Source organism: Sorghum bicolor, chromosome 5, assembly GCF_000003195.3.
Source record: "Sorghum bicolor cultivar BTx623 chromosome 5, Sorghum_bicolor_NCBIv3, whole genome shotgun sequence".
Lineage (NCBI taxonomy): Eukaryota > Viridiplantae > Streptophyta > Magnoliopsida > Poales > Poaceae > Sorghum > Sorghum bicolor.
The window spans coordinates 1768050-1781912 of record NC_012874.2 but is presented as its reverse complement, the minus strand read 5'-3'; the positions used below and the strand labels follow the sequence as shown (position 1 = coordinate 1781912).

Below are 13863 nucleotides of genomic sequence, written 5' to 3'. Positions count from 1 at the left end.
ATTTCATAGTGAATTGTTTGAGCATCATAAATTCATCAAATTTTTTGGGTAGCCTTGTCATGATGTTCTCTATGCAGAACAAATTTGAAACTATGAAAGTAAGTATTTTTTGGATGCTAAAAAATTAGCTCTTTTAATTAATAAATACATGTTCTATAATTTTTATAGGATAATATATATATCCTATGATCATGAAACTTTTTGCATAACTGTTTTATACTAATATAGACCTTCATAAAAAGTTTGAGATTAATTTGATGATGTTTGCTTATATCCCTAATTTATATGCTTTATTAATTACATATAAATGAGGGACACAAGCAAACATCATTAAATTAATCCTAAACTTTTTTTAAGGTCTATCTTAGTATAAAACAGTTACACAAAAAGTTTCATGATCATAGAATGTATATATTATCCTACAAAAATCATAGAACATGTATTTATTAATTAAAAGAGCTAATTTTTTAGCAATCAAAAAATACTTACTTTCATAGTTTCACATTTTTTATGCATAGAGAACATCATGACAACGCTACCCAAAAAATTTGATGAATTTACCATGCTCAAACAATTCACTATGAAATTCACAGGTTTAACCATAGAAAAGAAAAAAGAAAAACCGCTCAAAGTGGCTCAAAACCGCCCTGTCCTCTCTCCGGGTGCTAAAAGTGACCGGTTTTGATAGTTAAGGGTGAGAAACAGACGGTTTTATAGTTGAGGGTTAAAATTAAACTCGGCCAATAGTTGAGGGGCTAAAAGTGGACTTAATCCGAAAAAGCGAGAGTGCTGAAGGTAGACCTGCCTCTCCTTTTGACTCTCGCCTGAATATATATCTCCTACATATACAACTAAAAAGACTAAAAGATGGACAAACTTTTAGTGCGACATTCTCCCCTCTCGCTTTCGTCCTGCCTCCGGCGATGTCATCCCGCCCGGCTCTCTCTTCCGCCCGAAAAAGGAAACAAAATCGCTCAATCCTCGCGCCCCGCCCTAATTTTTTACAATTTGGTCCTTTTTTTGAAAAAAGTTCACTATTGGACCCTTGGAAAACTTAAATGCAGAAATGGACCCAGGGGGTCGGCGCCATGCATCATGGCGCCGAGGTTTCACGTCTCAGCGCCATGGATCACGGCGCCGAGGTACCTGGCTGCCTTGTGACGTGGATCTGACGTGGCAGGGAGCTCGGCGCCACAAATCACGGCGCCGAGCTCGGCGCCACAGATCACGGCGCCGAGCTCGGCGCCACAGATCACGGCGCCGAGCTCCCTGCTACAAATTGGCCGACGCACTTCGCTACCTGTGGACGCAGTTCATATTTTCATCTCCCCTCTCGGCTTTTTCTCTCCAAAAACCGAGCACGAATTTGGATTCAATATTTGGACCATCAAAAGTTTGATTTGTTCCATAGATCTTGAAGAGCCAGGTATACTCTTTCAAATATTAGTTTTTGACTCATTCATATGACCTATATTACACGTATGTTGTAGACTTAGATAAACCATTTATAGTTTTTTGAATGGATGATTAATATTTTTCTTATGCAATCGTAGAATGCCACGTCGTGGAAAAAGTAGCAAACCAAGGTAACCTTTCGACATGTTTCGATAAATTTCATTCGTTATTATTTATCATTCGGTAAATTGTAGTTTTCGGTTCAATCGTTATTTGCTATGATTTCTTAGAATTGAATTCTTTGAACTGTAGCTATGGCCGGACGACCGGGAGTCCGTACATCCACAAGCCGCTTCCTAGCGGTGTTCCAGTACCTATGTGCTTTTGTGGTGATCCTTGCAAGGTAGAAATTTCGGAAGACGAGGAAACCTATCGGCAGAGGTATTGGATGTGTTCGAATTTTGCCTGGGAGCCTACGCCAAAACAACGCCGCAGTAACTTTATTGTAAGTTATTTTTTCTATTGTGCACTTATTAATTTGTGTCCTATGCAGCATGATTTAATTATTTGAACAAATATATTTGTTGCAGACCCCTCCACCATTGTGTGATTTTGAGCAGTGGATCGACACTGAGATTAAGGAGTCCGACAAGCGGCTTCTACAAGGCCTAAAGGAGTGGGATGCAGAGCGTGCAGAGATATTAGAGAAGAGACGTAGAGAGGAGGCTCAAAAGCGGGAGCACAAGGAAGAGGAGGAAAGAAGACGTGTTGCTGCGGCTCGGGAGGAGAGGGAAAAGAAGCTTGAGCGTGTGCGCCGAGCGAAGGCAGCGATGGATGAGAATCCAGATGCCCAGAGGAAGGGAAAGTGGCCTCGTTGCACTCAGTAGTTACATTACCTTCTTGTTCTTTGTTTGGTTCATGGATAATATTGTCTTGTGTTGGACTTTTCAATTTGTTGTTATGTAATGCACTTTAGCAATTTTAATTTGGTTTCATTATCAGTAGACAGTATTTTTATTTGAGTATTGCATAGGCAATGAAATGAGAATAATTAGTTGAAATAGAAGTTAACGAACTAGTATATTGCATAACTAGTAGCACACATCACATTGAATGGCATGTCAAAACATGCACCAAACAAGGGTGCAGAGGTCTGAGACTAAACCTAACATGCCTTAGGTAATTCAAGCAATTAACAAGCACAGGAAATGGCATGTGAGAACATATACCACACAAAGGTACATAGTTCTTTCGACTAACCCTAACATGCCTTAGGTGATTAAACCAAACAACAAACATATGGATGTGGCCTGTGAATTAGTTCAGTTCTACCTAGTAGTGTGGCCACATAGCAAACTGTGTTGCCCCTTCTCCATAGTATCCTCCCGTTGTTGGTGGTGGTGGTGGGGGTGGTGGTGAAGGAGGGCCCTTGTTCTTGTGATTAGGGCATGTGCAGTATGGATCATTGCATATTGTGTTTTGGGAGCCAGTACCATTGCTGTTGTCGCCCTCTTCGTCGTCATTGTAACCACAGCTAACTTCCGTTTCTAAATCAAAGATACGGTCCTGCAGGTAGTAGATGTACTCTGCATGGGGATGAATAGGTCTAGGATCGACCCATCTGGTGAAGCCACAGTTCTCTTTTGACAAGGATGACTGCAATAAGTATGTAGCTTTAGCACAAGAGAGTATCTTATTGAAGGTTGAATTAGTAATATGACTTACCCATGCTCGTGGACATTTGAAGAAACGACGCCCTCCATCTATCCCCTCTGTGTACATCTGCACCAAACAATCCTCACCATGCATACATTTTGGCCACTCTTCTTTTCGGTCATCATATGCCCTCAGTGGTGCCTCTTTAGTAAAATCATGTTTGCTCTCAAGGGGGAACCTATCATAAATTGCTTCCTCAAAGTCTTTAGGACCAAGAGGACCCTCCCAAAGAAAGGGATTACCCTTCATCGCCGCCTTTCCCTTTCCCTTCCCTCTAGACGACCCTCCAGACATTTTTACTTGAACTTAACAATCTCAAGTGAGTAGCAACGCTCTCACCACTGCGTATATATATAGGAACCCAATAGTTGGTAGCCGTTGTAGTATATAATAAATGCACCTGAAAAGCCTAGATTCGATTAATGAAAAGCCTAGTTGAAAACTGAAAAGTCTATTTGGATTGTCATTTGAAAAGCCTAGATTCGATTACTGAAAAGGCTAGTTGAAAACTGAAAAGTCTATTTAGATTCGTTCACTGTTTCGGATGTGATGATTCAATGAAAAGCCATATTGGTTCACTGTTTCTGAAAAGCCTACACTGCCAAAACCAATAGGAATGGACCACAGAATATGTGCACTACATTGATAGATTCATGGAAAAAATTTGCAAGAGTTTCCCCTGTTTTTGGTACATCCACAGTTATAAATAGACATCACAGTACAATAGGAACATTGATTCATCCAAATATCACAACACAAGCACGTATGCCATCAGGAATGATAGTTCAGATAGTCCACAGAGACCATACAGTCTCATATAGTACAAATAGTCCACAAAGTTCACAGTGTCGATACATGCAAAATAACAGAAGTTATGCCATAAATTGTAAGTTGCTACCATGGTGTTAGCATAGAAGTCATCCTCACTGCCTCCTAGTCTTACCCTTACCCTTGTGGCCAAGAGCATCGGTGCCTGGAGTGTACCTAGAAGGCGAACGACGTCGCCTTCTTGCAACCTGCGTAGGCTGAGTAGAAGGAGCATCAGGAAGCTGAGATAACCCAAGCTCGTCATAGTCACGCTCCTCGGCCACCCCCTCTTCGTCCTCATCATCATCGCTTTGAAAAGTGTCCATAGTTGGCCGAGACGAGCTCTGTCCTCCAGATCCTATAAACATTGTTCAAATTATGTGTGCACTTAATTCATTATCTCATACCATGTAAATTGCTCAGTTCAAATAAACAACAAATTTAATAAAATTATACCTCCCAAAGAAGATGTACCATGCACAACAGGTGTGTTGCATTGTCGTTCCTGTGGCACATGCACATTCATCGCAGCACTAGTACCGCCCCCTCGGCAGTGAGTCGTCCTCGGTGCTTCACCTCGTAGTATGGATCCAGGAGGTGGAACTGCTCCATCCTATAAACAAATTTGATCCATTAGTTAGTAATTAAGCAGAAAAAAATAATACATTACAATGTCATTATATTAAACAAAGGAGCACTAGAACATGTATGTCTGCCAAAAAGTAAGTTGCATATGAAAGTATTTAACAACTAAAGTACATAGAATATTAAGTGCACCTGACTTAGCGGCCAATGGCAAGTACGCGAGTTGTGTCCAAGTCTACCACATTTGCCACATTGATTTTGCTCGGGGTCAGTAACAAACGGGGTTGCTCTCCCTCGCCTCGTTCTACCTGAAATCTGGTCCATGACCATCTTATGCCTCGTACGCTTTCTGGTTCCACGTTTGTTCCAGCGAGCACCTGGATCTGCAATGTACCTTGGGCCAATGTATTCTGGCCACTGCCCCTCATCTAGGAAAGGCTCAAAACGGGGCGACCAAGTTAGCACAAGGCTATCAACACTCAACTCCCATGGTATCTTGGTCTCGTAGTCAAAGTTGCGATGCCTAGCTGCTGCAATATAGTGAGAACAAGGAGAGTGGTACTGTCTTGGTCTCCCACATCCACATGAAAAATCAGTCAGGACAACAATATAACTCCTTGATGGTCGGATCTCACCATCTGACGTTGTACCACCCCTTTCAGTGACCTGGTACTTGCCAGTGGCATGGTCAAAACACTCAATGTCATGTGTTCTAGCCCTTTCCTTTGCCTTGTCAAGGTGCTTCTTAGCTCTAGGTGCCCATTTCATATTATTACTCTGTAATTGCAATGCTTGAGCATGTCTATCGTTGAACCAGGCCACTAGTCTATAAAAGGTAAAAGATACAATGGCATTGACTGGCATGGCACGTATACCCTTGAGCACACTGTTAAATGACTCTGCCATGTTGCTAGTCTGAAACTCGTACCTCCATCCACCATTATCATGGGCTCTTGTCCATTTCTCAGGTTCCCTCATCAAACCTAGCAGCCACTGCCTACCTTCTGCATTTGTTGCGGTTTTTAACTGCTCCAACTTCTCCTCAAAAAACGGCACCTCAAGCATTCGAGCAACCTCCTCGAATAGAGGAAAGTTGTCCTTCGTACCATCTTTCCGAAGTAAATTCTCTGCAAGGTGTCTAGTACACCAACGATGGTGCAAAGGTGCATAACCAGGAATCTGCTCCTGTACGGCACTGAGTATGCCCTGGTGCCTATCAGATATGACACCAACCTCCCTATGTGGGCCAATGACATGTATACGAACTAGGCGCATGAACCAACCCCAGCTGTCTTTGTTCTCTCTCTCCACCAAAGCAAAAGCCAAAGGAACCAATGCGTTGTCAGCGTCACAGGAAATGGCTACCAAAAGAGTGCCCATGTACTTGCCAAGCAGAAAAGTACCATCAATTGATAACACTGGACGGCAGTGCCTAAAGGCCTGGACACACTGTGGAAAACACCAGAATGCACGAAAGAATATCTGCCTCCCATTCCTCCATTCATTAGGCTTCGGAATGTACTCGTAATGCATGCCTGGATTAGCTGCTTTCATTGCATTGAACATTGCTGGCAGCTGCTCGTACCCCTCCTCCCAGTCCCCATATATCATCTTCCAGGCCCTTTGCTTTGCCCTCCATGCTTTGCCATACTTTATGTCATATTTAAATATCTTCTGAGCCATGTCCATAATTGTTCTGACCTTCAAGTTGGGCTGACCCTTTAAAGTTGTGCATAACGTACTAGCAATAAGTGTAGAGGTCAACTGTCGATGCTTCTGTTGAAGGTCAGTCTGGGCACAAGTGTGTGGACCTACAATTTTTGTGATCTTAAACTTCCCGGTGGCCTTCTGTTTACGAGCACAGACCCTCCAGTTGCAATCTGACATCTCACACACAACCGTGTAGCGGCGCTCAACATGAGAGTGCATCACCTTGAAGGGTCTTTTACGTATTACAGAATATTGTTGCAACCACCTTCTTAAGCTGGGCAAATCATTAAAGATCATGCCCTTCTGAATTTGCACACTCTCACCAGGCTCAGGAGCCTCCAGCAGCTCATCATCTCTTCCCTCTGCATAAGCATTTTGAGAATGACTGAGGTCACTAAACTCGTGAACTAGTGGATCACGATCAGGACAAAAACGTCTGATAAGCTCCATTTCTTGTTCACTTAAAGGTGCAACTGGCCGGTCATCATCGGAATCAACAGCTCTAGCTGTGCCATAGGGCTCCTCATCATCCTCAATATTAACATCCAAACTATTAGATGCTATAAAAGCTGCGTCAACATTAAATGTTGGAGGCACAGGATGACAACAATCATTACTTGGATTGTCACCTACAACAAAACCACAAATATGCATACAATTGAGACAACTAAATCGAACGAAGGAATGCTAACAAAATGAATAATGCAACTACGCCACTTACATGGAATTGTCTGGGTCATAGGGGTATGTACGCAGCCAACCTCATTGGGACCGGATTGAGCATCAGGAACGGCAACCACATCTTCCACACCCACGTTCTGAATGGGTATCAGAGAAGCTGAGGGTGCCGGATTGTCCACTAGAGGGCCAATGGGTGGTTGCCAATTAAGAGGAGAATCCACTAGAGGGCCTGGCTCCTTGGACAAGTTGCGCACAACCAAATCCAAACATTTAAACTCACTCTTCATGACAGTTTTGACATATTTGTCCCATTGAACCTCGGATACAATTGGGACCAACCGCCTAAAAATTGTTCCTGACCCGCCATGGTGAATGACCCCCTCAACTAAGATTTCTTCTTCATTCGAATTACATTTAAGCTCATCACGAGCACTACCCATCAATTCAGAAAACAAGGGCCGCTCATCAAACATCAAAGGGACCGTTTCCATTCCAACAAAATCAACATTGCCAAACTGATCTTTCTCCACACTTCCTCCATGATATAAGGTTACTAAATTGTCCATCTAATTGATACACAAAACAACCATGTTACTAGGCATATAACTAATACAACTACAACTATAGTACACATACGAATTATTATGTATATGTGTATCTATTTTAATAATAATCTACCTACCCAACTATATAACTAAATTTGCTAACTACATAACTATGTTAATAAGAACATACGACATGAAAATACATAATATTATTACATATCCTAAGTATCTTTGGTAACTACGTTTATTACAAGTACTACCTATCTAACTTAATTGACACCAAAACTTTACTAACTAAAAAATTGCTAGATGAAATACCTAACTAAATTATAACACTAATAAAACTAATAACTAACTAAATTATTATTTAGTGATAACTAAATTATAAAACTAATAAAACTAATAACTAACTAAATTATTATTAACTGATAACTAAATTAAACATTACAAAACAACCTAAATAATAAAAAAATGCCAACTACAAACTGAAAATTAAAAAAAAATTTACCTCGGGTGGGCGCCGGCTGCCCGCCCGCCGGCGGCCGCACAGGACCACGGCACGAGCCGGCCAAGCCGCGGTTGAGGAGGCGCCGCGGGCCACGCGGTGCGCGGGGCGGCGTGGCGAGCTGCGGCGAGCGCGGCGTGGCGAGCTGCGGCGAGCGCGGCGGTGCGCGGCGTGGCGAGGCACGCGCGGCGCGCGGCGAGCGCGGCGAGGCGCGCGGCGAGGCACGCGCGGCGCGCGGCGAGGGGCGCGGCGAGGCGCGCGGCGAGCGCGGCGAGGCGCGCGGCGGAGGAGGAGCAGCGCGGGGCGCGCGGCGAGGCGAGTTGGGCGGGAGCAGGAGCAGAGCGCTGCGCGAGGAGAGAGGAAGCAAAGAGAAAGAGGTCGGCCGTTTTGGAAAGGACCTCGGCGCCGAGATCTGTGGCGCCGAGCTCGGCGCCGAGATCCGTGGCGCCGAGCTCGGCGCCGTGATCTCTGGCGCCGACTTGTTTTTTTTTTTTTTTTTTTTTTTTTTGCCACACAAGCCGCCACGCAAAATCCACGCTGGCTTGGCCCAAGGAGCTCGGCGCCGTGATCCATGGCGCCGAGACGTGATACCTCGACGCCATGATGCATGGCGCCGAGCCCTGGGTCCATTTCTGCACTTAAGTTTTCCAGGGGTCTAATTGTGAACTTTTTTCAAAAAAAGGACCAAATTGTAAAAAATTGGGGCGCCCCGCTCCCCTTCCATCCTTCGCGGCGCCCCCTCCCACTTCCGTCTCCTCGGCGCCCCGCTCAGATCCTCGACGCAGAGCCCCCCCTCATCCTCCGCGGCGCCCCGGTCCCGTATCCTCCGCATCGCCCACTCCCGGATCCGGCTCCTCGGCGCAAGAGGCCCCGCTCATCCGTCCGCGCGAGCCCCGTCCTCGAACGCCGCCCGCGTTCGCTGCCGTCCGCGCGAGCGCCGTCCGCACCATCCGCGACAGCTCCGTTGAGCGCCGTCGTCGAGCGCCGCCCGCGACCTCCTCGTGAGCGCCGTCCTCGAGCGTCGTACGCACCGTCCGCGACAGCTCTGTCTTGGAGCGACGTCCGCGCGTCCGCGACAGCTCCGTCCGCAAAAAGGCAGGAAGCGACAGCAAGGGCGTTCTTCTACCCCAGTCAAGTCGCAAGTTTCCACTATCAGTAAGTCTCTCCCGCCGTCGCCATCTTCCTCTCAATCCCAACCACACGCCAGGAGGAAATAATCGAGTACCTAGAACGACGAAGGGAACCCTAGATCGGAGCCTTACACCTTTACCGCGGGACGAAGAGAGGGATATGCCGTGATCTTCCGCGCTGATGGAGCCGACTTGGGTTTGTTACCCACTCCCCGGAGAGCAGGGAGTTGGGGGCGGGGCGATGGCGTGGGGTAGGTGGGGGGTTAACCTGGGCTGGCCGGAGGGGACCTCTGGCTGACTTCACGTTTGGTATCTGAATCGTGGCTTGCTGTATAAGTTTTTTCTCGGTAGTCCCTGAGGTTGAATTCATTCATGTTTGGTATATGAATCGGCGGTTGTTGATTTTTTTCTTTAGCACAAATGAAAAAGGGAGTTTAGTTATGTACAAGAGTTAAGCAACAACAATCTCAAACACACAGCCCCAGATGCTGCCTAGCAGTTGAGCGTGGATGCATCACACAGGGTGGGAAAGGAAAGGCAAAACGTAAGTTGTGCGCAGCACCAGTCTCCACCAATTGTTACAGAATTAATTTATACTTGAGGAGTTCATTAGCTGTTGGCTGTCGAAATGCTCCCAGGTGAGGACCTGGTTCCACACAGCATGAGCAAAGGGGCAATGTAAGCACATGTGGGATCCAGTTTCATCTGACCGCTGCAGAGTGTGCAGCAACTTTGATGATGCCAACCTCTTGGCGCTAGGTTATAAGCCGTCAGAATTTTGTTCCGGATGAGAATCCAAGCATAGACTTAGGCTTTGTTTAGATCCAAATTTTTTTTTTGGATTTGGCTACTATAGAACTTTTGTTTGTATTTGGTAATTATTGTCCAATCATGGATTAACTAGGCTCAAAAGAAAATCTATGCTGGTCAATGTCCTTCCCTTGCTCCCTCTCCTTTCCTTTGTCACTGCATATTTGTTCAGAAAATCTATGCTTTGTTACTTGGTTCTCATGCCGGAGAGGATGCAGTAGTTTTAAATTGGTATTGACTTGTTACTACTAGATTATTGCTCCTGTTTTATGTGTGAATCATGTGCTTCTGAATGCTGGATAGAAAGTGTTGTGACAGCACCTGCAATTTCTTATTGATCTGAACCTGAATTTTTCTGTCTACAGTGAGCAACACGATGACTTGTATTTTAGGACAGTCATATTCATGTTATTTTCACCATATGGTGCTTCCTGGTTTATTCATGATATTTTCAGAAATTCTTCGGTACACATGTCTTGCTTCAAACGATTGTTCTTCTGTCCGGAGGTTGCGTCACTATTGCTTCACAATTTCTGTGTGTCCATAACTCTATATTTCTGAGTAAAAGGTTTTTCATGGGAGACTGCTAAGGAACCGCCGCACATTTCAGGTTCAGTGATTGGTCTTTTTCTAATTTGTGATGGCATATGTTTCTCAATTCATGTAGGCTAAGGAACCGCCTCTGGACGACCTCGCTGAGCTGCAGGCAAGCCATAGTCTCTTACACCGGCCTTTGGAACTGGTCAATGTCCTTCCTTTGCTCCCCTCTCCTTTCCCGTGTCTCTGCATATTTGTTCAGAAAAATCTATGCTTTGTTACTTGGTTCTCATGCCGGAGAGGATGCAGTAGTTTAAAATTGGTATTGACTTGTTACTACTAGATTATTGCTCCTGTTTTGTGTGTGAATCATGCGCTTCTGAATGCTGGATAGAAAGTGTTGTGACAGCACCTGCAATTTCTTATTGATCTGAACCTGAATTTTTCTGTCTGCAGTGAGCAACACGATGGCTTGTATTTTAGGACAGTCATATTCATGTTATTTTCAACATATGCTGCTTCTTGGTTTGTTCATGATATTTTCAGAAATTCTTCGGTACACATGTCTTGCTTCAAACGATTGTTCTTTTTTCTGGAGGTTGCGTCACTGTTGCTTCACAATTTCTGTGTGTCCATAACTCCATATTTCTGAGTAAAAGGTTTTTCATTGGGAGATTGCTAAGGAACCGCCGCACATTTCAGGTTCAGTTATTGGTCTTTTTCTAATTTGTGATGGCCTATGTTTGTCAATTCATGTAGGCTAAGGAACCGCCTCTGGACGACCTCGCCAAGCTGCACACAACGCCATAGTCTCTTACACCGGCCTTTGGAACTGGTCAATGTCCTTCCCTTGCTCCCCTCTCCTTTTCTGTGTCTCTGCATATTTGTTCGGAAAAATCTATGCTTTGTTACTTGGTTCTCATGCCGGAGAGGATGCAGCAGTTTAAAATTGGTATTGACTTGTTACTACTAGATTATTGCTCCTATTTTGTGTGTGAATCATGCGCTTCTGAATGCTGGATAGAAAGTGTTGTGACAACACCTGCAATTTCTTATTGATCTGAACCTGAATTTTCCTGTCTGCAGTGAGCAACACGATGGTTTGTATTTTAGGACAGTCAAGTTGCTATTCATGTTATTTTCACCATATGATGCTTTCTGGTTTATTCATGATATTTTCAGCGTATTTAGGACAGTCAAGTTGCTTTCAATGTTATTTTAGGACAACACCTGCAAATACTGAGCCTGAATGCTACTACTGCAAGCTCGCAGGCGAAATTAGTTTGTTTCTAAACTGATAGTGCACAGTGTCCTTAGTTTGATATTCACAGTCCATCATTTTCTGAGTAAAAGATTTGTTACCTTGATGCATCCCAAGTTCTATCATGATAAATTAGCTTGTATTCATTAATAGATGAAAGATACATGTGTTCCTTTATTTATCAGTTAGCCGAGTTTTCTTTTGACACCATTGCATTAGACATTTTATATTTTGATCTATTTATGTGTGAACAAATACGACCAGTGATAGAGGGGAACCACAATTAATATTGATATTGATACTTAAATGTCCTCTCATTTGTGACTTCAAATGCGACCGGTAATAGAGAGGAACCACATGTATCTTTAATATTAATTGTGTGTTCAGTTTAATTGTGTGTATAAATAATTATCATGTTCTTTAATATTCATACTTAAATTTTAATTATGTGTTCAGTTTGATTATAATGGAACCTATGCAAGATAGTGAATGTCGTACACCATTTGAAGACTTGACAAACACCATCAATGGTGGTAATTGTTTATACTGATGTCCATAGATGCTTCCAACTTATTTGTGGTCAATAAGTTATTTTCAACTTATTTTCAAAGAGATGGCCAATCAACATCAAATTCATGAGCATAACTTGATGAACGTGTACATCATAAAAAGGAAAGAGAAAAAAACACGGCATGCATTGATGACTCGAAGAGGAAAGGGATGAAAAAAAAACTTAGAGAAAAGTATCATCAAGAACAGATTGGAAAAAATTTAAAATGTCGTGAACGATATCATCATGTAATCCTTTTTTATGAATACAATATTTCCATTTTTAAGTTTATTTAATATATAGTGATGTATATATAGACCAGTTGGAGTTGAATCAACCATGGAAAACATTGATGCCTGTGAAGATAGTGATTTGCTACATCGAGACAGCTCACACATGATGATTGATAATGATAACACATGTATCGATTCAGTTTTTTTTCCTTCTACTAATTTTATTTTCTTATGCTTGTATGATGTCGATGACAAGGTTCATACCATTTTATTATATATATGTAGATGATTACTTCAGTATATGTATAGATCAAAGTGGCATGATTGACATTACTGATGCATCACCTAATCTATTAAGTAGAGTTTGTGAGTCTGCGATGGCTGCTCTCCATGACGATGTTAATTTCATAAAACTTTGTGGTTTGTATTTAATGTTATTTTAATATTGATACTTAAATTTTACAGAAATATATACTTATTGTGCGATCTGTGTATTTGTTTACTAACCCGTAGCAACGCACGGGCACGCTACCTAGTACTACTGCAACGCGTACAACAGCAAAACCTTTGCAACAGATACCAATACAACTGGGGTAGTGGGAGTAGGTATGTCGCGAGCATGCATGTGAATACAAGAAACAGACCGTGGAATTGACGTAGTGATACGGCTGGCATGGCATGGGTCATATACTCTATATATGCTTGCACTTTGGGGGCTGCTTTGAAATCTCATAGGATTTTGTATGTAACCACAACAAATTTTCCCTCCGACGTAGTAGGCAATTCCAACAATATTTGTCGCCATTTCCCTCCATCCCTTATTTAAGTGATACCGTATGAATTGCGCTAAGTTTGACTAAGTTTAAAAAAAAATATTTGCAACACTTGTATCTCTGAATAAATTTATCATAAAATTAATGAATCTATCTAATTAATGATATTATGTATTATAAACATTATTAGTAGTTAATTTCATATATTTAATCATGTACATGTGCAAACTACTTTCCTAGAATACAAGAAACAGACATTCCTGTAAGTTACACGCGTCCCCAAGTGAAGGCAAGCAGTGAGCATTGAACACAGGTGAATATGGATTATTTTTATTTCTCCACACCATGGAATGTAGTGATCGATACGGCCTCGCATGGGTTATATTTTTCACTTTGGAGGCTGCCTCCGTACATGATTTTGTATGTAACCAAAGTTTGGGTACGGTTGAACCATCATCAACGCCGACTGACACTTCCAGTTCAGCACGCATTATTTTAGGTTCTTAGCTAGTGCGCCTTTCCATCCAATAAGCATCCAATGCAATGATGCCTAAACTCCAAGACGACATCATACTTATGCTGCTGGTGAAGGATTAACTAAGCCTGGGGCGCGGCCCGTTCGATG

General features: G+C 43.0%; 2 protein-coding genes and 2 long non-coding RNA genes across 5 annotated transcripts; 2 read left to right on the top strand and 2 right to left on the bottom strand.

The window, feature by feature from the left end:
• Positions 1343-2344, top strand: LOC110435798. 2 transcript variants are annotated; one of them, XM_021461840.1, is made up of 4 exons: positions 1343-1426; positions 1554-1586; positions 1708-1900; positions 1986-2343. In XM_021461840.1, the coding sequence occupies exons 2-4, from the start codon at positions 1555-1557 to the stop codon at positions 2280-2282; spliced, it is 522 nt and encodes a 173-aa protein (XP_021317515.1). In that variant the 5' UTR covers positions 1343-1426; position 1554; the 3' UTR covers positions 2283-2343. The 2 variants fall into 2 exon arrangements, with proteins under 2 accessions (XP_021317515.1, XP_021317516.1); XM_021461841.1 differs by lacking the exon at positions 1343-1426 and having other exon boundaries at positions 1468-1586; positions 2016-2344.
• Positions 3879-4461, bottom strand: LOC110435260. The gene is made up of 2 exons (XR_002452875.1): positions 4375-4461; positions 3879-4276 (listed from the first exon to the last, which is right to left on the bottom strand). It is a non-coding gene; the product is annotated as an uncharacterized LOC110435260 (long non-coding RNA).
• On the bottom strand, positions 5276-6953 carry LOC110435625. Its single transcript, XM_021461371.1, has 3 exons — positions 6935-6953; positions 5379-6842; positions 5276-5280 (listed from the first exon to the last, which is right to left on the bottom strand). The coding sequence occupies exons 1-3, from the start codon at positions 6951-6953 to the stop codon at positions 5276-5278; spliced, it is 1488 nt and encodes a 495-aa protein (XP_021317046.1).
• LOC110436035 lies at positions 8814-12765 on the top strand. The gene is made up of 3 exons (XR_002453741.1): positions 8814-9099; positions 10552-10626; positions 11181-12765. It is a non-coding gene; the product is annotated as an uncharacterized LOC110436035 (long non-coding RNA).